The sequence below is a fragment of the Lentinus tigrinus genome, assembly GCF_003813185.1.
Source record: "Lentinus tigrinus ALCF2SS1-7 unplaced genomic scaffold L226scaffold_4, whole genome shotgun sequence".
NCBI lineage: Eukaryota > Fungi > Basidiomycota > Agaricomycetes > Polyporales > Polyporaceae > Lentinus > Lentinus tigrinus.
Window position 1 is genome coordinate 1,336,712 of NW_027137913.1, and position 27,080 is coordinate 1,363,791.

The 27,080-nt window shown below is 59.1% G+C and overlaps 8 protein-coding genes across 8 annotated transcripts; 3 read left to right on the forward strand and 5 right to left on the reverse strand.

The window, feature by feature from the left end:
• Positions 1 to 31: 31 nt before the first annotated feature.
• L226DRAFT_531175 (uncharacterized protein) lies at positions 32 to 807 on the reverse strand. The gene is made up of 2 exons (XM_067680027.1): positions 139 to 807; positions 32 to 55 (listed from the first exon to the last, which is right to left on the reverse strand). The coding sequence occupies exon 1, from the start codon at positions 365 to 367 to the stop codon at positions 149 to 151; it is 219 nt and encodes a 72-aa protein (XP_067539934.1). The 5' UTR covers positions 368 to 807; the 3' UTR covers positions 32 to 55; positions 139 to 148.
• A 669-nt stretch (positions 808 to 1,476) lies between these two features.
• Positions 1,477 to 2,363, reverse strand: L226DRAFT_247932 (uncharacterized protein). The gene is made up of 3 exons (XM_067673241.1): positions 2,199 to 2,363; positions 2,046 to 2,108; positions 1,477 to 1,983 (listed from the first exon to the last, which is right to left on the reverse strand). Exons 1-3 carry the CDS (start codon positions 2,232 to 2,234, stop codon positions 1,600 to 1,602), a joined length of 483 nt encoding a protein of 160 aa, XP_067539935.1. The 5' UTR covers positions 2,235 to 2,363; the 3' UTR covers positions 1,477 to 1,599.
• A 3,462-nt stretch (positions 2,364 to 5,825) lies between these two features.
• L226DRAFT_247961 (uncharacterized protein) lies at positions 5,826 to 6,897 on the reverse strand. The gene has a single exon (XM_067673242.1). The coding sequence runs from the start codon at positions 6,630 to 6,632 to the stop codon at positions 6,036 to 6,038; it is 597 nt and encodes a 198-aa protein (XP_067539936.1). The 5' UTR covers positions 6,633 to 6,897; the 3' UTR covers positions 5,826 to 6,035.
• Positions 6,898 to 7,764: 867 nt separating this feature from the next.
• On the forward strand, positions 7,765 to 8,260 carry L226DRAFT_247987 (uncharacterized protein). The gene has a single exon (XM_067673243.1). The coding sequence runs from the start codon at positions 7,929 to 7,931 to the stop codon at positions 8,217 to 8,219; it is 291 nt and encodes a 96-aa protein (XP_067539937.1). The 5' UTR covers positions 7,765 to 7,928; the 3' UTR covers positions 8,220 to 8,260.
• Positions 8,261 to 12,671: 4,411 nt separating this feature from the next.
• Positions 12,672 to 14,640, forward strand: L226DRAFT_248004 (uncharacterized protein). Its single transcript, XM_067673244.1, has 2 exons — positions 12,672 to 14,343; positions 14,406 to 14,640. The coding sequence occupies exons 1-2, from the start codon at positions 12,802 to 12,804 to the stop codon at positions 14,478 to 14,480; spliced, it is 1,617 nt and encodes a 538-aa protein (XP_067539938.1). The 5' UTR covers positions 12,672 to 12,801; the 3' UTR covers positions 14,481 to 14,640.
• A 1,513-nt stretch (positions 14,641 to 16,153) lies between these two features.
• Positions 16,154 to 18,187, forward strand: L226DRAFT_609841 (DnaJ-domain-containing protein). The gene is made up of 7 exons (XM_067686095.1): positions 16,154 to 16,343; positions 16,642 to 16,743; positions 16,836 to 16,853; positions 16,939 to 17,349; positions 17,455 to 17,707; positions 17,795 to 17,861; positions 17,939 to 18,187. Exons 1-6 carry the CDS (start codon positions 16,230 to 16,232, stop codon positions 17,812 to 17,814), a joined length of 918 nt encoding a protein of 305 aa, XP_067539939.1. The 5' UTR covers positions 16,154 to 16,229; the 3' UTR covers positions 17,815 to 17,861; positions 17,939 to 18,187.
• Positions 18,188 to 19,451: 1,264 nt separating this feature from the next.
• L226DRAFT_455881 (uncharacterized protein) lies at positions 19,452 to 19,838 on the reverse strand (the record flags this gene model as incomplete). Its single annotated transcript, XM_067675262.1, has 1 exon — positions 19,452 to 19,838. One exon carries the CDS (start codon positions 19,836 to 19,838, stop codon positions 19,452 to 19,454), a length of 387 nt encoding a protein of 128 aa, XP_067539940.1.
• Positions 19,839 to 24,845: 5,007 nt separating this feature from the next.
• L226DRAFT_520317 (UPF0187-domain-containing protein) lies at positions 24,846 to 27,080 on the reverse strand (the record flags this gene model as incomplete). The annotated part of the gene is made up of 10 exons (XM_067678628.1): positions 24,846 to 25,043; positions 25,105 to 25,157; positions 25,213 to 25,247; positions 25,309 to 25,365; positions 25,422 to 25,459; positions 25,526 to 26,266; positions 26,328 to 26,453; positions 26,505 to 26,568; positions 26,781 to 26,901; positions 26,972 to 27,080. 10 exons carry the CDS (start codon positions 27,078 to 27,080, stop codon positions 24,846 to 24,848), a joined length of 1,542 nt encoding a protein of 513 aa, XP_067539941.1.

Sequence of the window (27,080 nt, forward strand, 5' to 3'; positions counted from 1 at the left end):
TGCACCATGCATCATCCTCAGGTGCCTGCCTTCCTTGTCTCAATGTCATTCATAAGTACGCGCACTTCATGCTCCAGCTTCATGGTTCAAACATTCATGGCTGATGGGAAGGGTAACGTAACCATCCCCGAATCCCAGGTCCCTGGCTTCAAGAGGCCGTTACCAGAGCGGTAGGGACAAAGGGAACCAGGACGCTCAGCTGGGAACAAAGGGCCGGCCGCCTGGCACCCGTAGGTTGAATCTTAACCTTTGTGCCACGAGCAAGCGAGCGAACTTGGAGGCCCTTCAACTGGAACTTCTTTCCGGCAAGTTCAGGTTGCCACACGCCACGGGAGAAGGCGCGTGCGGTTTCGTATACAGTATGCATATTGTGGCACAGACGGTGGGCGAGCGGTAGAAGACGCTGCTGTACGTACACATTGCTGATGTGTGTTCGCGCTGCATGCCACGAGGACTGCCTGAATCAAGCTCAGTAATCCGGGTGGGCGGATTCGGATGTCAGCTCTGACGAAGGGACGTGCGATGGCAGGTTGACGGGATGGCGGGATGCTGGAATGCGTTAACAGCGAGGTCGTGGGTACGTCCTTCGTGTCTTCTCGAGTGAAGTTGCTGCTGGTGTTGGATACTTACGATCCTTGTCGGGGAACCGAGTTACATACAGGCATGATCATCCATCATCTGTGGGCGCAGGACTGCGCGTGCGAGGCGTCGTGCGAAGGAGATGGTACGGGAATGAATGCGTACGCTCAATACATGCATATACTTGATGATGCGGGATCGCAGACTGCATTGGCGACGGGCGGGCGGGACGCGCACTATGCATGCGGGATCTCGCGCGAAGTACACTGTAAGGTGCTAGATGCAATGTATGTCGTACAGACGCGTACACGGTACGAGCATTCCCAACAGATGCAGGAAGTTCGTCTGCCTCAGCCTGAGCCTCACACCAACTCCCGTGCGGGCCGCAAACCATAAACCATCTCATGCAGGAGGGGCCCTGCCTCATGTCCAGTGTGTTCAAGCTTGGTATAGCCTACTGCTGCGCAATCCTCCCCGAGAACAGGGCTCCATACCAGGCTCAGCAAGTCAATGCACGAACGCACGAATTCGAACGCACGGGGTCGGAAGAGGACGCGGGCGCAGGCCTCCCGGGCCGCCGTGCGCTGCTCGCACACTGGGAAACCTCCAGCACCATGTGCGAAATCCACGGATCCAATTTATACTTCGCAAACTCTGCTGCACAGTATGTACTCGCAGTCTCGTACATGGGAACACACGCCAGCACGCTAGCACAGCTGCCCGTCGCTCTCCTTCCCATGACCTGGAGCGTGGAACAGGCGGGCAAAATCACTAGTGTTCGCTGAGGGAGGAAATATACCAGGAAGAAATTGAGCGTGCGCGAGGAAGGGCGGCTTCGGTGCCCACGTTAAGCTTTGCGTAGCCTGTGTCCTGCAGATTCCAGAAAAAGAAAAAAGAAGTGGGTGTGCACGATGTTACGAGTACTGAGTACTGAATACTGAACGGCGCCGGACTCTGGACTCTGGACTCTGGATCAGTCAGCGAAAGGTGCCGAGGGCCCGTCCATCTGGACTCTTTTCTTTACGTATACATATCTGCGAAGGTTAGGAAGCTCGAAAGTGGCTGGAGGTTCGGTGGTTCGGTGGGTTCGTGGGGCGGTACTACAGCAGCCGGCGTACTGTAGGAATGTGCAGATGCGGGCAGGCGGGCGGGCGGGCGTAGGGCGATATCCGAGCGTCGTGGGCCAAAGAAGGGAGAGAACAGTACGGATGAGATACGCGTACTGAGTACTGTATGTGCGCACGCCACGCTTCGAACAGCACTAGTGGGCTCGCAGAAGCGCGGGCTTAGAGCGGTACTCCGGCGAGCCTTGCGGGCGGCGACATACTGTACCACACGGTGCGACTGTGTTCGAAGCGTCGAAGTGGAGCATTTGGGATGCTGCAGTGGCAGGAGAGTCGCGATCTATTAGAGGCGGAGTCGGGCGGGTGTATGTAAGTGACAGCGAAACATATCGTATGACATACCTTCGTGATCGTGTGTATTGGTTGTGGGAGCGTGGGCCAAGCTGGTGCTCGAGATGCACGAATCTGGACATTCGAGCAGTTCGCCGCCCATGTGCGCGTGGTGCGGCGTTAGATGCTTGGAGGAAAGTCCGCGAGGGCTAGAGGTATACGTACTACTGGTGCTCCCTTGGAGGAGGAGGAGCTCGACATGAAAGGCCGTGCGTGCGATACGCCGCACGCCTGGCTTTGTTGGGGGTGGGCGAAAAAGATCCCGTTCTGATCTGAGGAAGAGAAGAGAAAAAGGACTTGCCCATCATGATTCCAGACGTGTTATTGCAATCTAGAGGCGGAGTTGTGCAACTGTCAAATGAACGGCACGACATATCGAACGACGTACGAGAATGTGCTGCCAGTCCGGCCTTGAGCTTGAACGTTCGTGCATATGTCCGCCGCCCATGTGCGCCCGAACCACAGGCTTGTGGTCTTGAGCACACGACGACACGGGGCACTGTTCCGGGGGTAGGACATGTCATATTCAGGAATCCTTGGGTATGTCGAGGGTGCTGGTCGTCCGGCCCGACTACAAATATCTGATCGTCCTAGAACGTCTCATGAAATGAACGACCACAAACTGACAGCTGATGACCGCGGCCACCAGCGCCCAACTTGTCGAATCGCTATCGAGCCCATCTCCTGGAAAATCCGGATCTAGATGATGGATGCAGCATGGGGCATACCGGCAGATGGAATGACTTGCTGGGAGGACGGGGGAGAGAGCGCGAATGCAGCACGATTGGTAGCACGGCGTACCACGTCCGAGTCCCAGCGTTACGTTGAGGGTGCAGCTTGCAGGCAATCCTGACCAGAACCGGGCTCAAGCCAGAAGGTTGGTCAGAGCTCAAGTGACGGCTACTGTACACCGGGCCGAGCGCAGAAGGAGTGAAGTCATAGCCGGTATGCCGGTAGGTACGAGCGCCGTTCCGCGGACGCACCAGGATCGACGGGGAATAAGAGGAACGGCGGAGGAATGTGAGCTAAGAGATCGATCTGACAGAACGGCCGCAGCTGGCGGCAGTCTTCAGACTAAGAAGGGCGCACAGGCTCCGCGGGGCACAAGCTTGGGCCGTGGACCGCGGCATCGGTAGTAGGAGAAGGAGAGGTGTTCAAACGTTCATGGGCGAGCAGCCGATCTTCCTGTACGGGTTCGCCGAACCGCTGTGGGGCCAGGAGGGTCCAGAGTATGGGAGAGGCGGAGGCTGGGCGGCGTTCTGCAGAAGACAGAAGATGGAAGAGGCGGAGGCGGACATAGACCACATTGCAATTGCGGGCAATGGCGTCCTCGGTCGTCCGCGTTGGTGCGCTAGTGCTCCTGCAGCTTATGTTGGTGGCCATATGAGAGAAGGTCGAGGAAGGGGACGTACAGCGGGGCCGGGGCGCGCTATCGACGGCGATCAGCCAGCCACTGAGGATGCGCGCGGTCACTGGGCCGCGCCGCACTTCTGGAGCCCGGCGGAAAGGTAACGTCAGGCAGAAGTCCTAATACTGTATTGAAGCTGGAAGGCGATCGAGTGCGTCCTCCGTCCACTGCGAACCCGGCGGGCTAGGACTGTCCCAAGGCGCGGTCTTTGACCGACAGCGTTTCGCCGCCGTATATGCTGTCCAATACGGATCGTCTTCAATTGCTGGGAGTACGTCGGCTAGCTTGAAGACATGAGGCGGGGTGGCTGATAACATAGCTAGATCCGCCATTGTCGGCCGAGCGAGAGAGGGTTCCCTGCAGAGAGCTGGCAGGAGTCAGCTTCATTTCAAGGCCGATGCGGAGCAGGCGGGCGCACTGGTGTCTTGATTGACTCTGGATACCGGGTGCAGTTCATTGATTCTGTCGATGCTATCCACGCTCTACTCCCGTCTTGATGATCACGTGCGCGAGCTTGAGGGACACGGAGGGAGAGAACGCGCGGGCGGGCGATCTACGCTTTGGTGACCGGAGCACGATTGAGATGTTCGGGTCGGGGTCGGGATCAGCATACCGTATGATCACCGCCGCGGCCGTCAAGACTAGCTCCCCATCGTCGGATCCGCACGCTAGTCGAGCACACCGAGTCTGCCGAGTCTCCGCCGGGCAGGTGCACGATCGCGCACAGGAAAGGGCAAGCTCGCGCAAGTCCTCGCCCACCCGCGCGCTCGCGACCGCGCCCCAACATGCCTGCACCCGCTGGCCGCGTGCTTCGAGCCTCGCGCGCGGCACGATGCACCGATGCGCGACACCCGACACCGACGCCGTCGTGGGTCCGCGCGGGCGTGACGTCAGCGCCTGCCCAGGTGGGGAAGGGCGCGCGCCGAAAGGGGAGGAGCGAGGCGGGATCCGCGCCCGGCCGCGGGATGTGGGCTTGGCGCAGAAGGCGGCACTCAGGGCGCAGGCACCCCGACGCACCCGCCCCTCGCTCGGCTGCGGTCGCCGCCGGGGCAAGCAAAGAAGGGGTCCTAACTGCTGCTGCTGCAAAGGGTCCGCGCACGTCATCCGGGCAAATCGTGCGCGTGATAGCCCAATGTCGATGAGGTACGAGCTGCCCCGCCGTGCGCTACCCACCGTCGCTGGCTGATCGGCCCTGAGGAGGGGCACAGACAGTATTGCAAGGTTAGCATTCGCGCGTCGCGGCTCCGCAAACTGCTCCCAGCCGCGTAAGTAGGTTACGGAGCCAGGGCAAGAAGGGCTGGCTCGCTGCCTGTACTACTGTCCATTGGTCTTCGTATCTCCGCGAATGTTGACAAACATGGCTGGGACCCCCCGGTGCTGACAGAGAGGAGTGCGAACGATGTCGCCATGGATTCAGTGGATGCCAGTGGATGGGAACGAGAATGCAATCACATTGCACCCAGCTGCGACCCTTGGCGTTAGCGGGTCTCTCATTCGAAACGCGGAGAAAACATAGGCACGTACACGAGATAGCCCAAACGCAGAAAAACGACAGCATTCGGAAAGCCACCCCTCCACTTGTACAGTTCTGACCAAACGTTCAACGACAGCATTCATGTGCTCGGAACAGGGTCTCACAATGGCAGCTGCACGAAACTCACATACGGGCATACGTACCGGCCGTCGGCCCTGCGTCCCCTTCTCGACTCTGCGCAGTCAGCCCGACGGCAAGACACGGCCGCGGCAGGCCCTTGCCAAAGCGGCGCAGGGCAGAGAACTCAGAAGCACCTGGACCCTCCCCCCCCCTCCCTGGCTTCTTCAGCCGGGTGGCGCAGAATCACAGGGCTGCGTAGTGCGTACGATTGCTGACATGCGCTGACATTGTGCGCTGCGCTGGTACGTATCGTACGTCCCTATCTATGCGCACGAGACGTCCCTTCCCACCACGTCGAGTCTCGACGTCCCGACGGGTGACACCCGACTCGGACTCGGAGGGAAGGCCGTGTTACGCGAGGCGCGACGCTCGAACTCGATATCAGGACAGTGGATACAGTCAGCAACGATTGGCCAGCCAGCATCGAAGGACCCAAGGAAGGACTCCCCGCCCCCGGGAGCGCACGCAAGCACTAGTGCCCACCAATCTTCGCGGTTCGCGGGAAGCCTGGCAGCGGGCATAGGGCGAACTTGAACGAGAAGCCCTGCCACCCGCCCGGGGGGAACTTGACGGCTGAGAATAGCAGGAGACTCGGTGCCTTGCACCTTTGGGGCGCGAGCGGCGAACGTACTTGCTGGCAGTTGCCAGTACCAGCACCAGCGGCAGCACCAGCACCAGTGGCAGGCCAGGCACCCCGGCGAGCACCCAAGGCTCGGAGTTAAGGGACTCGACTCGGAGGATGCGCGATGCGGGGATCGTCGGTGTGCTTCACGTTCGCGCGCGAGGTCGAGCCTCGAGCTTCGAGCTCCCTCGGGGACGGCCAGCTGCACACAGGGCAGGGACCAGGGGAGCCATTGTAGAAGCCTGCCACCGAGGTCGAAGCACCTAGTGCACAGTGCACACACCCGCCGTGGCGGGTTCGATATCGGGCATCGGGGCTTCAAGCTTCAAGGGGCTCGGGGCTCGGGACTAGGGACCATCGCAGATATCGTGTATCGTGCATCGTGCATCGTACATCGTGACCGTCGTGCCACCGTGTATCGCGAATCATCGTCCAAGCTAGCTGTGCGCGCGTCGAAAGAAGCTTGGGAATGGCCAGTGGGACTCCTGCTACTACTAGTACGAGAGGCGCCTCGAGGCTGCGCCGAAAGAGGCAGGAGCGCCATCCGGCTTCCTTCGGCGGCGGGGAGGACGCCCGGGGGAAGCACCAGGACACCCAGGCTGGGACACCAGACAGGAAGCAAGTCCGCGCGGCTGCGGCTGGGGATGTATGGCGAGGTTCCGCGTTTGGCGGGCTTCCTCCTGCATGCTCATTGCTGGGGCCTGAGGCTGGCCAGTGGCTGGTGCCTTCTTGATGTACTGATATCGATGATGTGCACGCAGCACGAGCACCGGCGTACCGGCGGGGAGGAGTGCGCGCACTCACGCGCACGGTCGAGCCTCGCGCCTCGAGTTCTTCAGGGCCGACACTGCGCTGACAGCTCTTGAACGTCGACCGTTGACGGGATGCGCCGACGCCCGGTGTATAGTGTATCATAGCGTATAGCGTATAGCAGATCCTGGACGGCCACGCGTTCGTATTCAAAGTCAGATGCTGGGGATTGGCGATGGGGATGCGTGCTCCGAAGGTATCGTCGTCGAGCGGTGAGGCCTTGAGGGCCGTCCTACGAACGAGGCGGAGCAGTTGACTGAGCAGGCACCGGAGGCTGTCGGACTTGGCACAGCAACTCGCGACTTGAGGCTCGCGGCTTGCGACTTGCAATGGGTGTACTCTAGAGACCTATCAAAGTGCACAGTGCACCCGGGATTGGCAGGCTCTAGCTCGACAGGTACGATGTCGATGTCGATGCCGATGTCGATGTCGATGCAATGTCCCGCAGGTTTGGGATCTGGCAGATACAAGGTACATGATGCGGCTTGAATCGTGACTGCGACTGCGTACTTGAATGAATGCATTGACCGATCGAGGTTCGAGACCCGAGACTGCTTGCGCCTTTACGCTCGGGAGAACGCTAGCAGACCTTGGTACCTCAAGCCTCAGGCCGAGTCAGGGACGCAAATTGATATTCACGTCGACGATCCCTGCACCCGGTACACTCGGCGGGCGCCTCCAGGTCCATCCATATACAGCGCTGCGCCCACAGATCGCGTGAACGCGAGCCCTCTGCCCGGGTACACGCTGGTGCCGGCGGGAGCTGCGGTCTTGAATCGTCTTGAAGTTTTGAGACGTTGGGGTGTTGAGGATGTGTCATATGTCGTGGACGGCGGGGACAGAGCGACTTTGTGCGAACTGCCTCCGAGTGCGCGAACGTCGATTGATAGTGGCGGCACAGAACTCCCAGACAGACCAGAGACGCAGATGCAGAGCGCGAGGCCCGAGGCCCGAGGCCAGAAGCGAAGGCGAACACCGAGAGCACCACCACCACCTCCACCAGTGATCGAAGTCGATGTCGAAGTCGCCATCTCCAGGGAGACAGGGCGACAATGCGAACTTTGTCCGTTCATCGAGGCAGAGTCACGTCCGGCGAAAGCTTTGCGCGTCCAGTCCGTACCCCCTTTGCCCGGCGGCGTCTGTGTTCTGTGTTCTGTGGTAGGGGATTCGGGAAGCGAACCTCAGGCCTAGGAGCTAGGACCCATCATGCATCATGGACGGAAGTGCGTGCTGCGGGGAGCCCAGAGCGCGCTGGGGAAGTGCACCTGATTTGACGGGCCGAGCCAGAGGTCCAAGCGCAGCGGGCGTGTAGCGGGGAGTAGCCCTCTGACGGTGGAGCTGTGAGGTGAAGATGCGATCTTCTTCCCACTCCTCGTTTCGTCCCCGGTTGGGGCATGGGGGATGGATGACGAAGAGGGAGGGCGAGAGCTGGGGCCCTGGGGGCCCGGGGGAAGAAGGCGGAGAAGAGCGAGAAGAGCCTGCAAAGGGAGGAGAGAGGACAAAGGAGCGGACAGAAGCAGTCGACGGAACGGAAGCGTCAACTGCTTGCACAGTACTTGCACGGACGGGGGCGGCTTCGGCTTCTGCTTAATGAACGGCCCCTCCGGTCCTGCGCCGCGCCGCCGGCGTGTGCTGGTTGCTGGTGTGCGATTTGCTGCTTATATTGGATTTGGATTTGGATTGGAAGAATGAGGAGGACGCAGGCCTCGAGGCGACGGCGATGGCGATCGATGGATGCGTCGATGCACTGGCACACTCAGGCGACAGACTTGATCAGACGCCAGACGCCAGATGCTTAACGGGGATTCGAGCTTTGGAGCCTATAGCGTGAGCCTCAGCCTCAGGTTCACCTTCGAATACGGGATACAGGAGGCATGCGCATGCTGCGCGGGGCGCGTCTCACGCCGGAGATGCCGCCGAAGTTTTGGACGCAAACCCGCAGGTCGCCCTTAGGTGGAAGTCCGCAGTCAGCCAAGAGCAAGCTTGAGGCTGTTCCACTTCTCGTCAAGGTGAGAGCGCGAGCGGTAAGTCCGTAGCCGTCCCTGCGTCGGTGGAGCTTGGGAGTATGCGTGTGCGTGTGCATCTGGGTGCTGCCGGGGTGTGGCCGGCTGGCCACTAGTCACTAGTCACTGGCCGCGCGAACCTCGCCGGGGCGAAGAGCGCCGTCCTGGGATCCGAGCAGGCAGAGCGATCGTCCGGGCGTAGCGGTGTGTGCATGGGCGGGCGTGTGCGTGAGTCGAGCAGACGTCGAAGTACCCTCCCTCGGCGTTGAGTATAGCACATACTGTACATACTCTCCAAGCGACGAGTATCGTCGAGTACCTGGCGCCGGTCGACTTCAGGGCTTGGCACAGTGCACAGTCCGGGCCCCGCGGGCCCCCGGGCGTCATCATGCCCTATTGCGTTGTGAATTCCAAGTCGCGCGTTGTGCCGAAGATAGCAGAGTTAGGGTTTCAATTCATCTGGACAACTGAATCAGCGTTCGACGGTGGTGGCGATCTTCCTGGGACTAGTGGTAAGTTCGTGATTCGTGATTCGGTGTTCGCGTGCGGGCCCTGCGGCGCGTGCGGAGTTGGGGCGGAGCGAAGCCGTGGCAGCCTGCAGGGGGCGAGGGGGGGGGCAGGCGGAGATTCAGCATCTCGCAACCGCAACCGCAACCGGAGGCGTAACGTTGACGATGACAGCGAGAGAGAAACCTGGGTCCCAGCATGTGTATATGTGCATTGCTATTGCGTGCGGGGTGGGGCCGGGAGCAGTGCCCCTAGGGATACTACTGTGCCGGGCCTGGATTCGCATTTCGTCGTGAGACGTAGTTCGTTGGGTTCGTCGCAGGGCGCACCGGACAGGACTTGGGTTTTGAGTTCCGGGCGTCGAGTCCTGGTCTGTCCTGGTACTGAGTACTGCTAGTTGGGTATTGGTATTGAGTTGAACGATCGGGACCAGATGGGAGATTGTGGCTGATCGAGAACGTCCGAGTCGACGGCGTTAGCGCAGACTGAGAGATCCCGGGTCGAAAACTCGAAACCTCCATCTGGGTTCGGGCAAGCGACGGGCGTAGAGGGGAGCATTCGACGGCTTCGAGGGCGTTGCGGCGCGGTCGGACTCCTCGATCGAGGGGATAGACGATCCTATTTTGCGTGCGCACGGGTGTCCGGGCGGAGGGAGGGATAGATGGATGGCTGTACGCAGGTTAATGAAAGAACTCGAAGCGTCGTCCTGACCTGAGGTATGCATGCTTGATCATGCATGGTGCACGCTTCGGGGATGCTGCTTGTGTCTACTGGATGTGAGAGCGAGATAGACGTCATGAAGGTGAGAGGGGAAGCCTTCAGAGCTTCAGCGTGCGCGCAATTTTCCGGGGACCGGGACCTGCGCCTTCAGCTTCAGTTCTCGACGTCCGCTCGATGATGAATATTGATCGAAAGTGAGTGCTGGAACGCTCATGCATTATCTGATATGGGCGAGAGGCGGAGATGGGGTTCAGTAATTGCCTTATCGTCGCGTAAACGTTTGGACGCAGGTCATAATGGGAGGATGGGGGCTCGAAGGGCACAGGTCGCCGCTCCGAGCTCGGCTTACTGACCGGTGAGAGATGGGGGGATAAAGAAAATGAGAGACGGGATATGAGAATGAGTCAGAACCGCAGCAGCAGCGTAAACACAGGGATCGGAGGAGGCTAGACGCCACTTAGATTCAAGCTTCCAGAAATCGAGCACAAGTTGAAGCTGATATTAACCCGGCCGGATAGGCTTACCATCCTGCGCGGCAACCTCGGCCGGACAAGGATTCAAGCACAAGCTGGAAGATACTTACTGTTGAGCACGGATGTACTGCGTCACGTAGGCCGAGTGAAGTGAATTCGGGAAAGTCCCACCCTTGTACGCGTCGGGAGTCGCACACGAGGACGCATGATCGCGCACGGAAAAGTCGCGGTGTGTCCGCCGGCTGCGGGCTACGTGCAGATCGCATGAGACGAGCAAGAAGAAGGATGCGAATAGGGAAGAGCGACGAGAGGCCGCGCGCTGTTCCGAGCCGGCGGCATGGGCAGTCAGCGGGGGTAGGCCAGCAGCCCGAAGAGTGGAGTCGGGGAAGGGTCGCATCCATATGCATGCGCCAAGGGTTCATGCAGAGAACAGAGAACTCCGCAACACCGGGCTGAGAGCGGGGGCGGCACGCACGCACGCCGAGTCCGACGGCGGGTTGATTTGAATGTTCAGTGTACATGTTCCAGTGTTCGGGGTGTCGCTGTCAGTGTGCACTGGCCGCTGTCATGGCGTGATGCGCTGCGAGAGAGTGGGAGAATAGAGCGGCTCGCGCGCAGAGGACGGGCGGGCGGGTGGAGTGTCGGAACCATGGAAGAAGTCGAGAATCTGAAGAAAGTGGAGGGTGCAGCGGACATGGTGCCCCGTACGGGCGGTCGGACTGCGCGACTGCGGAGATGGGGAGGAGGGGAGTTTTCCCTGTGCGAGAGAGTGCAGACCCTCCCTATTACCTCCCGCTGTGGGGTTCCCTGGTGTTCCCAGACTAGGGGGCTTCGGGTGAGACGGACTCGGAAGAGAGGGCACTGTGTCTGTGTCTGGGCTGGCTGGGACGTGTGCAACCAAGGGGACGGATAACAAGGACCGTATATACATACTCGCCGTACGAGCCAACAGACTGAGAGCCCTGGTCGTCGGAGGTGAGAACGACGACCATCAGCGGGCAGGCGCGGGGCCCGGCTCGGACGCGTGGCCGGAGAAATACGAGGAAATAAGCTGGGATGCGGCCGGACGCGATTGGGCAGAAAAGAGGGCTGCTTACGTCACCACCGAGCCAGAGGTCGCTCCTGCCATTCGTGGCGATTCGAGGAAATGAGGGAAAAAGCGAGAGATTCGGCTGTGGCCATTCTGTGCAGAAGTTCACACATCAAACTCTGTGCCAAGCTCAGCGGACTGGAGGCCAGGTTCCGATTACAGCAGCTTACAGCAGACGTTCAAATACTCCTCGCCTGCCCATGTTCATGCCCGCTGATCCTCCCCCTGCCTCGCTCCGACACTCCCGTCCCGCTCCCCGACGGTTCTCCTCCTCACCGACGCGCCAACGCCCGCCCCCGACCCCCGACCCCCACCGCCCACGCCCACCCGACACACGCGGCGCGCCCCACGTAAACCTTACCTCACTCGCCTCCTCCCCCCCACGCGTCCGACCCCCGCTCGCCCAGACGCGTATTTGTCTGCGTTTTTCCGTCGTGCTCACCTCACCTCCCACCATGCTCCCAGTCACACGTACATCCATGCACTCCAACCCCATGAAGCGCAACCTCGCCGCGTCCCCTCGCGAGCTGGACGCCAAACTCGAGCTATTACAGCAGCTCGGCTACGAGGACCGCTTCTATCTCGATGACGACGCGTCCATCCCCGACGAGAAGGCGCCCTATCTCGACCACGACACGGACCGGTGGATTCAGACGGAGTACAACTGGGCACTCGGAGAAGCTGCAGAGTCTGCCGCGAGCATACCGGACCTGTTCGATGGTGAGTTGTCCGTTTGACTCCGCACACACTGCGCATGATTGATTGGCATACACGTCAACAGTCGAAGAAGACGAAGAAGCGTGTCTGCCATATGTGTACGACCCGACCCTCTTCGCTGCCAGGCAGTCGCTGCCGTCAAGCCCGAGGGCACGCTCGCAGAGTTTGTCCCAAGGGAATGTCGACAAGGTATGTGTCTTCCACCAGATGGGTGCGAACATTCTTCCGCACTATTCGCGCTCTTCCCTTGCGCTCGCGTCGGACGGGGGCCGCTGTTCGATTCGTAGTTTGCATGCTTCCCATTCTGTGCGCGTCCGCCTCGTCGACGGGGACGATCGCGGCGGCGTACGCGTCGTGTGGCCACATGCTGAGCTCGCCTGGACTGTTCAAAGTTTAAACTTTTCGAGCGCCGTGCAGTGGGTGAAATGGGGGATCGGTGGCGAACGCTGTGATCGGGGAAATCCGAGATCCCGCTGGGACGATGTATTGCCTGATAAGGGCTAGGGCCGCTCGTTCGTCCTGATGCTGTGTTGTCTGCTGAGCTGGTGTTCCCTCTCCTCCCAACCCTCATTCCGCCTCGCCCGCTCGTCGTCGTGTGAGAGCCTGCGCCCATGCTGTCCCCCACGATCCTCGCTTGCCCCTTCGTCTATCACCAATGCTTTTCAGTTCAGCTTTCTCCATAGCAAAGTCTGATGCTAACTCGCCCAATCTAGCCTCTCCCGAGCGTGCCGCCGCTAAGGATTCGCAATCGGCCCAGTCTTCCTATGGTCCCACCTCCGTCCCCAGCGGCGACGTCCCTGCTGTCATCGCCCCCCACAAGCCCGCCTGTGTCGCCACGTTTTGCCCGGTGTTCCCCTCCTCCGTCGCCGCGTCTCAACAAGGCGCGCACTTCGCCACGGCTTCCGAGCTCGCCTGTGGTACGGCCGACCACACACCGCCATGCTACCTACCCCTCTATCTCGTCGACCTTGTCCCTTCTTGAAGAGCGCGAAACAGAGGCAGAGAAGAGATCAGCGGTGTACGTCGCGGACGAGGATGCAGGTGTGCAACGCGCTGTTCATAAGCCCATGGGTCGTGGGAGGAGCAGTAGTTCCACGGTTCCCCTCAGCGGCACGCACCCAATCAGTGCTAGTCCTAAGCGCAAACAGCGTCCAGCCCTGCCCGCGCTCTCAACGTCGGTGTCGTCCCCACAATTGCGACGATTGGCTGAGCTTGCTGCCACTCCGTCCCCATCCTTCTCCATAGGGAGCCCATTACTCCCCTCGCCCATGAGCGACATAACCGTCACCCCGGACACCGAGGTGGTTACTCCCGGAGAGGCGATCACATACTCGCCTCTTGAGCCTCCGTTGGAGGAAGACGCCGTGGAGCCTGGCCTGGCGTCTCGCTGGTCGCTTGATTCAGTGGCGTCCCGCCCCCGCATCACTCAGATGGCCCTTGATGATGCGTTATCATCACCGGCTAGCAAGACCAAAAAGCGAGATCGTCTCCTCAGTTTAATATCCGGGCGCGCGCGGTCTGGGTCCGTGACTAAGCCTTTGCCCCCGCCCAACACCCCTCGCGGTTCCTCAGACGTGCTTGACATTCGCCGCATTGACTCCCGCGACGCGCCCTCCCCGTCTTCACGGCCATCGTTCTCTATGCCCCCGAAGATTTCGATGACGCCCTCGCTGTCTTCCTCCAACTCTTCAAACGCGTCCACGCTGGCAACACCGATCGAGCCGATGCAAACCGATCCTTTCGTGTCCGATTCGCCAACATGCATGCCAGAAGACATCGACGAGGAAGAGTCGCTTGTGTTCGCGGAGAATCCTTACTTTCACCCCGACTCGCCCCTCCTTTCCCCAGAATCACCGCGTAGCCAGCCTTCCCCTCCCCCGTCATCCACACCGCACCCGCCTGGGCATGAACACCTCACCCTGCAGATTCCTGAGCGGCCCATGTCGCCAGCTTCGCCTCCACCACAACCGACGCTCCCCCTTCCTTCGCCCAGCACGCCTTCGCCCTCGTTCCTCATCCCGTCGCCACGTCCACAGTCGTTTTTCGCGACGATAACCGGCCGCCAGCGAAGACGTAAGAAGAAGCTCGTGATCAGCGGCGCGCCTTTAGAGCTGGACCAGTCGCGCTCGTCATCGTCCGTGGCCGGGGCCTCGTCAGACGACTATTACCACCGGCAGCAGGAGCAGCAGCGGAGGGTGCAGAATGTTGTGAGGTGGTGCGAGAGCTTTGGGCCGGTGAAGAAGGTGGAGACGAAGGAGGATGGGAGCTTGCACGTGTACTGGAAGGACTGGGAGACCGCGGATATGGTGAGTGTTCGCACGCTGATGAATCGTCGACCTTTGCTCACGGCGCGCTCGACGACTTGCAGGTGTGTCGCGTACAGGCACAGGTGGTCATCAAGGATGTTGGTCGCGTTAACCTTGCGTGGTACTACATCACATGAGCTCGCCGACGCGCGCGACCGCTCGTATTCCAGGAACTCCATCTCCCTCTCTCGTTCGTCTCTCCACGTCATACATGCATCGCCTATCGACGCGGCCGCCCCAGCCAACCCAACACTCATTCATTATAATTTATTGCATTCCTTCAACACACACGCACGCTCTTTGAATCGACATACTATCTCATAGTGGCACGGTTAGTAACACCCCGCACACGCACACTCGTTTCCATCTTGCATCGGCATTTCTTCTACTCTTCTGGTCTCGGGGCGCCGCGTTCGTCTGGACTCTGCTTCATCCATCGTCTTGCATCATCTCCCCATGCGCACAACCATTCTTCCTTCCATTCTTGCATCCTCATCCTCACCTCGCATGCACTTCCCTTCCAAGTTCCTGGTTTATTGCTCGCACGGCACGTCATCCACGTCGGCCGCCGGGCATGGTCGCATCGTCACATGGTCTGCTCGATCTGCTTCCTGCTTCCCTTGTCTGCCTTCTGTCTGTCTCCCGTCTGTGTACTTCTCTCGGCTGTCCCACATCTCTCTCATCGTGCAACCTTGTCCCATGCCACATTGCTCGCTGTCGTGTTCCTCCCCCTTACCACTACCATCAACAGCTCTCATCTTAACTCTCCCATTCACCGTATCTCCGGACCCGGACCCTGATTTTCCCCATATACTCGTACTCATCATAGTCATCGTCATCTACGGAATTTCGCGAACGCACACCGAACACTGTTGACGTCGCGCTGCATGGGCCGTGGCGCGGCGCGTACAAAGCGGAGGGCCCCCCGTGTGGAAAGTATTGTAGCAATCTTGTATATGATGTATCTAATCACATAGACTGCGCTACGTCGCGTGCAATTTCACTTGCAAAATGCAACTTTCGACGCTTGTGGACTGCCCCTGGTCACGACGTGCCTCAGCCCCTTCCCTCAAAACAGGTCCGCGCGTTCCTGTGGTGCTCGAATTGTTGCGGTGAGTCTAGTGCTCCGTTGGTCATGTGCGCGCACCGCTCATGGTGTCTCAACTCTCCGCCCTCAGCATACTCTAAGTAGGACCCCCGCGCGGGGGACCCCAGATCGACATTGCCATCAAGACGAATTACCGGGTAAGTTTATGGTTGCATCACTCGTATTCGCTCCGGACTCCGGGGGGATGCTGTGACGGTTAGCGTTGCGTGGCGCGCCCTCTGATTGAGGTGAATTAGGTGGGTGATCTCGTGTTCGCTGGACCCTGGTTGGACCGCACGGGACGGTGCTGCTGCCAGTGAACCGGCCCGCAGGCCTCAGGAGTCAGGGCGCAGTGCCTAAGTATGTACTGATGGACCAGACGGCGGGGACATCGGCGGTGGAACTCCGCGCAGATGGGCTGAGAGCGATTCGGCCATATGGGTGTGATTCGTGTGTTGGGATCAAGACTGGAGGAGAGTTCAAGTTGTGCGTATGCTGCTTTGGAGACATCGTCAATAATGCATGATGCATTTGATATGCCAGACTGCAGTATTAGTGCGGTCAGATACATTAGTAGGTGGTGACATGGGATAATAGGATAGGGTGTGTGTGCATTGCGGGTATTGCTACTACGGGGAGTCGGACTGACGTATGTGGACCGTTGCAACGAGGCTGAGTCCAGGCTCGATCCGCCTTGAAGCTTTAGCGCCTATGGTGCGTGGCCCTTGTTCAAGTCTCTCGACCCCTCCGCATTGCGGCCATCTCTGATGCGACAGAGAGCTACGTACTGCTGACGAATATGGGTGTTACTAGCTCTACACTACCTGGGGGTGAAGACTTCGCACAGTTTGACTCCGATGACTGGTACGTTGTGCTCGGTGTTGAAGAACGTGCGAGTGGCGCGGAGATCAAGGTACGTGTATCCTAGGAGTGTATCCCCATACCTCAGTCCATGTCGTCCTTGCACGTACAACTACGAGCGGGAACGTGCATACGCATACTTCTTGCTGCGCCGTTGTATCAGATTCGTCACGAATTTCATCGATGGTTGAACGTGCCAGTCATAGTGCCTACAGACGGCCGTTGGACGCCGCTTGGCGCCTTGCTCGACTTGGAGCAAGGACTGATTGTCACTGCGATATCTCGTATAGTTGTCATTGAGGCTACAATGCAAGACTCAATACAGAGTACGAGCTGACATGTGCTACCAGGCTGCATACCGAAGATTGGCCCTGGTCCATCATCCGGACAAAAATGTTGGCGATACCGAGCGTGCCACTCGTCGGTTTGCAGCTATACAGCAAGCATACGAGGTACGTGGGCAATTTGAACCGCGGGAACTGATGTTCTGACCACCGCTCGGTCAATTTTTGCATTGACATCCCACGACCGTATCGTCAAGCAGACGTTAAGCGACGCTCAGGTGAGTCGACGGCGCATGTCGTGAGATTGTCACGACTGTCATTATCCATCTTCTAAGCAAACCGACTTCCCGTTACGTCCGACAGCGGCGGACCGTGTACGACAGTGAGAAGGTATTGCGAGAACGAGAACGAGCATCACGGCAGCCGCCGGTGCCAGAAGCAGAGCAGGACGTCACCGCGGCGATGCCTGGGTATATCCGCGTGGACCCAACGCCTTACTCACCGAAGAGACAACCATGGACACAACCTGGGTACGGATATGGGCCTCAGCCACACTTCACGGACAGGTTCGCGTGGGGGCAACCTCCCAGGGCATCCCGTAACTCGGGCTCATCTCCGCGCACTGGCCATGATGGCACCGACGACTTCTTCAGGTTCGGGTTCGGGTTCGGTGGATCCGACACGTCGGGCGGGCTTGGGCTCACTGCGGAGGACATCGCCATGCTGCACTTCTCCATTCATCCAGGCTTGAGCTTCTTCGATGACGGGCCACAGGTGAGGCGCACTTTCTCAGACTAGCAACGTCAGCCACGCGCACGTTCGCGTTTGGTGGGCTTCGGAATCCGATATTCGGCCAACTGATTGCGGTGCTTCGCGCAGAGTCTCTATGCAACATGCCGGCACCTCTTTGAACGCATCGCTGAGGACGAGCCCGACGGCCTGGGTGCGAACCTACCTTCGTTTGGGTGCATGCACACCCCATGGTCGAAGAAGAGCGTGCTTGCGTACGCAACGGTGGGAGCGCCAGCGAGTTCTACCGGGCGTGGACGAACTTCCAGACGTCGAAGGAGTTCAACATTGATATTGATGTTGATGAGGGCCCGAGTGGGAAGTACACCCGGTCTGCAAAGAAGTGCGTGCTTCTCTGCGTCGCTGTATACTATCCCATGCACCCTGCTGATCTGCGCGAAACTCTACCTGCGCTGCTTCTGAACTTTAGGCGGACGCGGACGCAGATGAAGAAACACCGAGCGCGAGCTCGGAAAGAGTACAACGATGCCGTGCGCGTGAGTACCTTGTATAGTCGTGGAGCTGCGGAGAATCTGCGCGAGGCTAAATGTCTATTCATCCGGCCCTTTTCCAGAGCTTGGTCACACTGGTGCGCAGCATCGACCCTCGGTATGTGTGCAGGAATGCACCGTGTATGTGCCCCGGATGCTTCGCTCAACATCTCGGAGCAAGGATGTGAAGCCTTCGTGGGAGGTTCCCCTCGGTTACTCCTTATGTCTCACCCTTCTTGCTCGGCGATTCGGATTCACTGTAATTCTATGTACTCATTGCGCCATTGTACTACTACACCTCCCATCCAATCATGTCTTGCGTTTTGCTCACTATTTCTAGGTGGGATTTCCCGATGCATGCTCGGTGCTTCCCCATGTGTTCCAGCCTGACCACCAGACGGTGTGCGAGCTGCAAGAAGCCTTGTCGTAGAATGACCCGTCTTCGAATCCGGTGGGTACCGTGGATTAGGACGCATCATGAGACCATGGACAAAGATATCCACTCAGGCCGTCCCGACACTTGAGAGTTGGAACTTGACGACGGACCATTAATGCGGTTCCCTTGGTCTCACGCGGCTCATCGCCATCGCCCTCGGGGAGTGAAGTCTCCGAGTCTGTGCCATCGCGCGGAACAATGTGCACTCGTATTTGTCGAAATCGGATACCTGGACTGCAATCCTAGTTACTTGCTGGCTCCTGCAGCTTGCTCAATTATCATTGTGATGTCGCACGTCCTGTCACAGAGGTAAGTACATTCTGAAGGCGATACCACAACCATCCAGAATTCGTCCGAGCTGATCCTGCCAACTAGGCTGCTAAGTTCTGGCCATTGCCCCCTTTGTTGTTCATTATTCAAATATTTCTGTCCGGTCTCTGGATGTAACTTGTCATCCTTTTGTCTCTGTGACCCGGCTGCCGTTGTTAATTGCCACGTACTACTGGCGCCTGTCGTAGTGGTTAATGATCAGCTCCATTCCCGCCTACTAACCTTGAACACAGCTCGATTGATGACGTCAGCTTACCGGGCTGGTCCCGCTGAAATGGAAACGGACGATCGGCCGTCAAAATTTCTCCTACCACTTTGACCGCAACCACCACCGTCCCACTACGCATATGCGTCTATATCTCGTCTCAATCTTGAGTGTATGTCATGTTGTGTTGGCCAAGGAACATTGGTAGTATGAAGCGGTACGCCTAAGGCTCGCATTCACGCGCATATACTTACTCACTCAACGTCAAAGCGCATATAGCCGGAGTCAGGAAGCATCCAGCCTGTGCATCCGAGTCAATTTGGATCGTGCGGGGAAGAGGCGCAACGTGATCGACTTGCGCCATCTGGAGAAGTGAGTGCATACATTGTGTTACTTCATCTAATTTATACATGTGATAAGTGTTATGTGCCCAGTCCCATCTGTGACGCGTCCAGAATGCCGTTGTACAGACTGCTAAGTATGATATATTGTGGAGGTGAATGAGCGATGATCGTACAATGCATGAGTTGGGGTATCCGACTACAGTTGAATCTGCTAAACCAACTGCCACAGCGTGGTCAGCAAAACGCGTTACGCACGAGACAAGATTGACTTACTCTTACAATCAACCAAATAGGCCGTTCTCAGCGCTGCTGGAGAGACTGCTGAGCAACTTGTTCAGGTGCCGCGCAACGGTTCCTGCGCCCTCCTTGACCTTCTCGCGGTCATCCTCCCGGACCCTCGGCAGCACCTTCGTCTCGAAGCGATCAGGATGCCACTTGCGCAGATAATCCTTGATGCGCTCCTTCGAAGTCTTATCACCAGGCTGGTGCGGGGAGAGGACGTACGCCTGGATCTCGATGTACGTCAATTGCTCCGGGTCGCTCGGCTGCTTCAGCATCGGCCAGGGGAACGAATGCCAGCTGAGGACGTCCATCGAGGCGAGTCTAGCCCAACGACGCTCGTGCTCCTCGAAGATCTTGACAACGTCCTCCTTGCTGAGCTGACGCATCGCCTTCTGCTCAGCGCGCCGTTGCTGTGCCTCTTGCTCGCGTTGGAATTGCTCGAACTGCCTTCGAGCGTGTTCCTCTTGACGGCGAGCCCACTCATGTTCGTTCATGGGCGACGAGGCTGTGAAGGACGTCCCAGCACGAGCCGTGCTAGGAGTGGAATGCGTATACGAGGTCCCAGAGCCATGCGCCGTCTGGTAGCCAGCACCGGAGGACCGGGTCGAAGAAGCCGTAGTGGGTGTAGGCGTTGCAGGAGATGGGGTGGACTTCCAGCCGGTTTTCGCGCCAGGAGGAACACTTGGAGTGGCTGGCTTGGGAGTCGGAGTAGCGCTAGCTGTCGGAGTCGTGGACGCACGGCTCGCACTGGTATGTCCCGAGGAATTCGACCATCCGGAGGACGCAGAGAAGAAGCTGGCAGAGGAGCTGAAACTTGAAGATGATGCGGTGCTGCTGCGATCTCCAGGAGCTGAGGGAGTAGCGTGGAATGCAGAAGAAGCGGTTGGGATCGGTCGAGGCGAAGAAGACGACGCGGTGTAGAAAGGCCCCGGACGGTCACGATTAGTGTCAGAGCCGCTCCCGACGCTGTCCTGTCGTCTGCGGTCTTCTCTCCGGCGGCGCTCCTGTTCCTGAAGGTGTTCCTCCTTGGATTGCCGGAGGACATGCTCGAGGATTGCATCCTGCTGCTTCAACTTTAGGGCCTCCTTCTTGCGCATCTCCTCCTCAGCACGTCGCCTGGCTTCCTGTTCACGCAGTCGACCTTGCTCCTCAGCCTGCAGGCGCTTGTAGATCTCCTCCTGCTCCTTCTTGAACTGGGCCTGCCTCCGAGCTTCTTCCTCCTCGCGCTTCTTGGCTGCCTCCGCGCGCTGCCGGGCCTGGTTGTCGCGTTCAGCCTGGATGCGCTCGAGTTCCGCTTGCTGTTCCCGAACGAACACCGGATCCTGGAGCTCGCTCAAGAAGTCGTCATCGCCATCGTCGCGGGATTGAGCATCCTCGGCGGCCTGTGCTCGGGCCTCTTCTTCGCGGTGTTGTCTGGCCTCAGCCTCTCGACGTCGTTGGGCTTCTTCCTTCTCCCTCGCTGCCCTCTGCGCTGCCACTCTCTCGTCCATTGCCCTCTGCGCGGCAACTCGCCTCTGCGCGTCCTCTTCCTCTTGTCTCCGCTTCGCCTCTGCCTCCTCCCGTTGTCGCTTCGCTTCCATTTCGCGCTGAAGTTCCAGCTCTCGGACCCGACGAGCCTCCTCGTCACGTCGTCGCTGAGCTTCAGCATCCCGCTTCTTCTGCGCCTCAAGCTCCCGTTGACGAGCCTCTGCCTCTCGTTGCTTCTGCACCTCAATATCCCGCTGGCGGGCCTCCTCCTTGCGTGCTTCCTCCCGCTGACGGGCCTCCTCCTTGCGTGCTTCATCCCGTCGACGTGCTTCCTCCTGTTGGGCCTCCGCCTCTGCAAGTGCCGCTGCCTCCGCTGCCGCCTCTTCCTCTTCCTCCCTGCGCAACCGCTCGACTTCGAGCATGGCTTGAGCTTGCGCTGCAGCGCGAGCCTCTTCCTCCCTCTTGCGAGCTTCCTCCCATTCCCGCTTCTCCTGGGCCAACCGTGCTTCGTCTTCGCGTTGTCGACGGTGCCTATCCTCCATCTCCCGTTGCTCGCGCGCGCGACGTTCCCTCTCCTCCTGCCGCGTCTTCTCTTCCCATTCCCGTCTCTCCCTCTCTTCCCTCTCCCGCCGTTCCCTCTCCCTGCGCTCGCGCTCCTCTCTCTCCTTCCGCTCCCTCTCTTCCCTCTCCCGCCGCTCCTTCTCCTCACGTTCGCGTCGCTCACGGTCCTCCTTCTCCCTCTCTCGTCTCTCTGCCGCTTCGCGTACTCGTCTTTCCTCCGCTTCTTCTCGTCTCCGCTTCTCTTCCTCCAGTCGAGCTTCAGCCTCCTCCCGTTTCCGTTTCTCCTCTTGAAGTTTAGCCTCTGCCTCCCTCACAAGGAGTTCCGCTTCGCGACGGGCCAGTTCCACCGCCTTCTGTTGGACTTCAAAGGCCTTCAATCGCACCTCCTCTTCCTTCTTCCGTGCCTCCTCAGCTTGCCGTCGAGCCTCCTCTTCCTTCCGCCGAGCCTCCGCCTCCTTCCGAGCGGCTTCCTCCTCCTTCCGCCGAGCCTCTTCCTCGATTCGTCTGGCTTCCTCAGCTAGCCGCTGTTGTCGCTGCTGTTCTTGTTGAATGAGTTTCCACGTGAGCGCATGACGTTCGCGGAGCTCTTGACGTTCACGTATGTGCCAAAGGTCATCAAGGTCCATACCATAGTCCTCTTCCGAGTCACTGCCGGATGCGACCGACTGCTCTTCGTATGTGGGAAGAGGACGCTGCGCGACATCGGATGGACCCCAGAACTCCTGGCGAGAAGAACGCGATCGCACTGAACGAGAGCCGTTGGAATTTCTGCGGCCGCTGACACTGCCCGCGGGACTCCCGGCGAAGCGACGATGAGGACTCGAGCTATAGGGTATGTCGTATCCGGCGAAGGGAAGCGCACTGGGAGGACTCTGTGACCCATGCCAAGCACCGGAGGGAGACTGACGCCGCGCGTCATCATCGCCGTTCGAAGGACGAGGGATTGGACGACTTGATGAAGGACCAGGCACGGGCGGAGGAGACTGTGGGCCGTAGTAGGGGCGACTAGCAGAAGGCGGCTGAGGAGCCCAAGCGTCGAAGTCCCCGGTGTAGGACCTCTTCGATGGGATGGGGCGCGCTGACGCGGATGACGGCGGACCATAGCGCATGTTCTCCGGGGAGCCCTGATCCGACGTGACGCTGCGGCGCGACGAGCGGATAGGAATGCCTTCGCCCTCGTCTGGGTCCTGACGATAGCGCGGGTTGACGGGGCTGATCTGCGGGAAGTACTGATCCTCGGAGGTCTGCGAGGCGAGGGTAGGTCGGGAAGGTGTGATCGGCATGGTCATGCGCGAATCGGGGCGACGAGCATAGATCTCATGGACGGCGGTCTGTTGCGTAAAGGAGGGCTGCCGCTGGTGCTCGGACCTGTCGGGCTCCTTGCCCTTACGCGTGGACGTGCGCTCTTCGACGGTGCCGAGGGGAATGCGATCTCGCTGAGGTGCAGATCCTGCCTCGAAGTCGGCGACTGGAGACGGCCGATCGGTCGAACGAACACTGCCTGCGCGCGAAAGCGTCCGACCATTCTCGTTCGTAGGGACGTTAGGACTGACGGGAGATGCATTGGAGGCGGCGGCGTGAGCAAAAGTACGTGAAGTCGATGATTGGCTGGTTTGGGGACCGGGAGAGGGGGAGGGGAGCCAGATATCCTGCGGCCGCGTCCTGGATAGCGAACTCAGGCTCTGTCGCCCGATGGACCCTTGGTCATACGGAGAAGACGACACCGTTGGATCAAAATCCCCACCAAAGACAGACGAGTTCCCGCGAGAGCGAGCCGGTCTCGTCCCATAGCTCCCTGGCGTACCCGCGAACTGGTCGGATCCTCCACTCTGCGTGCGATCCCTAGGGCGCGACTCGGATCCTAGCGGCGTTCTGGCAAGGGAACGTGCGTCACGATACGGCATTGCAGGTCCCTCCCTAGCTTCAGCTTCACCACCAGCCCGAGGGGGGACAGCAACAGGGTCTCCATTCTCTTGGTTAGAACTCGAGGCGACATTGGAATCTCGGCGACCCTGTGACCGCTCCGTCCCCCCCTTCTTAATGGCCTCCCAGATCGCTTGCTGCTGTCTCCTGAACGCCTCAAACTCTTCCCCCTCCACCTCCTTGCCGAGCGCGAGGGACCGCTCGAACCGCGCGATCTTGAGCTCCTGGCTGAACTGGTCCTGCGCGATGCGCCGCACACGATCCATGGCCGCCTGGTAGTTCTTCATGATAGCCTCATACTGGGGAGTGCCTTCGGAGGCGCCTCGAAGTTGTGTATCTCTCTCCTGTCTCACCTTGTCCGCCATCGACTGCAGCTCCTTCTCAATCCGCGACCTGAGAGCCTCCTTCCACTGTGCGTCAGGCTCCACGTCCTCATCAAATCCCGCGAGAGTTCCAACATTCTGCTCCGAGATAGGGGTCAAGAGCGTCGTCATAGGACGTCGGGCGAGGCGTTACAGCAAGCGCGATGTGGAAGAAAGCAAGGCGATATGGCGATAGGAAGCTCCAGGTACCGGTATGGACCGAGCTGAAAGAAGGGGGGACGTGGATGGAGTCGTAGGATATCTGGGCACCGCAGTCGTGGAAGCTACGCTGGGCCTCGCGGCATAGAGATGAGAGCACGCCTGAAGCGATCGGCCTCATGGTCAGTCCAAGCACGCGAGCGTCGATGAACGCGCGACGTACTGATCTTCCCTGCGCTGCGGCGCGTCGTATCCCAGGAAGACGATAAAGTGTAGAGAAGAGTCGTGCGCACAAGTCAGAAGACGGGGGCGAGGCGGCGGGCAGCAGGCCTCTGGCGTCGGAGGACGCTCGCGCACGATGCACCGGATCTTTATATCAAGCGGCGCGCGGACGGGACGACGGTCTGTCTTCGCCCAACACGGCAGTCTCCCTCATTCTCGCCACGCCTGCGGAGGCTTTCATCTGAACGTGCACTGTACACGCCCACTCTAAAATCTGGCCTGGGCCGGTGACCTCACCCGCCAACCCCAACACGTCGAACGTTCTGATATAATCGCTAACTTAAGTGCGTGGGGGTCACGAGGCCAACAGTCCCATTATCATACTGTTCCTCAGATTTCCTCCCAGCCAGAGATCCAAGCCCCATATCACCATCCCTTGATTAAAGAAAACGTAAGCGCGACAGCAGTGGGACAGCAGTGGTCAATATATATACATGCTTCCTCCAGGAAGCACCAAGGAGTCATCCAAGTCGTCAAGCATGGATGCGGAAGTGAACAACAGGGCCATCGGAAGCAGCGAAGGCTACCGGGTGTACTTGACGTGTCCACGCAACTGAGAAGTTCGAAAGGTCCACCTTCTGTCAGATGTGGTACAAGAAGGTACGGGATGAACACACACCGTTAGGCAGAACTTTTATCTCACTTGGCTCGCGTAATCTGGTCGACGTCCCACCAGCTCTTGAGCAGCGTCCGGCGGATGCTATGCATGCCGGTGTCAGGTCCATGGTACGAGTGGTTGACGTCGTTGATCATCTCCTCCGCCGTTCGTCTATCGCCAGGCGCGAAGGGCTGGTTCCAGGGCGTGATGATGTACTCATCTGGGTCGGGGCATGTGTGCTAGGGAAGAGAACAAGGCCGTCAGAACCAAAGGCAAACGGAGCGCCATGGAGTATCATACCGCCGTGATCTCATGAAGCTCGCGCTGAACACTCAAACAGAAGGAGTCGAGGTCTGCGCACAGGGTCAGGACAATGGCCCATTTGTCAGGGTTTGCAACAGCGCTCACCAAGATCGTTCAGGTCATAGTTGAAGGGGTTCTCACTAGAAGAAAGATTTCCGGCTCTTAGTGCGTGCGGAAAAAGGAAGCAGAGATCATGCGTACATCTCCTGGCCGATCTCGAGGAAACCCAGAAGCAAGAACGACGCGAACGCGGTGCCTCTGTGATCGTAAGTCAGCTTGTGGCAATTTTCGCCGTAGCTGACAGAGCCACGTACGGGATGGTGAGATAGCCGAAGGAGGACCAGACTTGGAACTGAGACGAGGCCGAAGCGCAGCATCAGTAAGTTCCGAGGCGTTATGTTGGTATGAATTGACTCACGGGCAGGAAGAACAGATAGAGCCACAATGAAATGCGGAGATGCGCCTGGTACGCGAAGGGCAAAGGCGTGTTCCTGATCCGGTCAAGGTTTGACACCGTGTCCTGGAGCTGGACGATGCCATTCGTGAAGGCCGCGGCTAATGCTGGCTGGAGCTGACCATTCCTCAGCAGCCACGCGAGGTAGCTCGACAGGAATAGCGTGATCTCGAGTGGAACATTCGAGTCGACGGTGTCAGGACGGAGACGCTTGCCAGTGAAGCTGCGCGTTGGGCCACTCGTGGTCGTCGGGAGTTCAGATTCAGGCTTGCGCCGGCGGAACGGACGCGTGAGGAGCTTGAAGATCCGGAGGAACGGCAAGTAGTCAAAGAGCGATTCCTTGGGCGGGTTGCGCGCCGGCTGGAGCGGATGTTCGCTGTACACGACAGGGAGGGCCGCCTCGGGATCGAACTTCTTCTTCATCTGACGTCCGCGAAGCGAGTGGTAGATCTGGTCCTCCGACAGCTGGCCGAGCTCCTTTTCCGAGCTCTCATCTTTGCCGCTACCGGACGGCGAGAGAGGTCGTGAGGAAGTGAACGTGTGTGCGGTCTTGTGCTTCTGCGCGTCCATCGCTGACGCCCTCCACAGAGGAAGCATGTCCTCTTCCGTGGCAGCCTCAGGCGCGTGGGTCGAGTAGCGAGGGAGGAAACACACGAGGGGGTACAAGTCCTCATAGTACACGCCGGGTTCGCCACGGAGCATGTGCTGAGGGAACGCGGAGTCAGGTCCTGCGAACAGAGGTGAGTTCTGGGGGTCGATGACGTACCTTCACCGACACAGAATAGGCCTGGACAAGGTTCACCATGCTCTTCTTTTCTATAACGATCTCCAGCGTCGACTTTTGTTGCCCGGTCTTCTTGTCTATACGCTCGAAAGGGATATGCACCCAGATCTTGGAGTCGCCCATTAGAGGTAGCTCCCCCAATAATCACACTGCACTTACGATCTGAGCCAAGTTGCGGGAAGCAAGCGCGATCGTTGACCAAAGCTTCCTGCCTTCCATGTACCTGGAGTACAACAATCATCAACATTACATCCAGATGTGGCCGAAACGAGATGGGGGCAGGGGTTTCGAAACGCCAGATGGTATGATGAGAGGATTCAGTGCCGACCGCCTCAGCCTGTTGTACAGCGTTCCGCCACACTCATCCCAACAGATGTCCGAACCCCCCGGAAACGCCCCCGTCCACAACCTACGACAACCCGAAATGACACTCACCGCTCGTACGCAGAAGACGTCCGGAAGGAGATGACCAAACCGAGGACCGTACCCAGCACGGTGAGCATGGCGCTCGAGAACACGAGCTTGTGCCGCGTGAACTGCGAGACGAGCGTCACCACTTGCGGCGAGCGCGCCAGTGGATGTTAGATGTGGCACTGGCAGCGAAGCAATCGGAATGGAAGACTCACTCGTAGCAACGGCAGAGAAGAACAACACCTCCGGCCAGATGTCGTTGACGACGGTGGCCTTGAACTTCCTCAGGCTCCATTTCGCGAAGAGCGGGTTCTGTGCGACCAT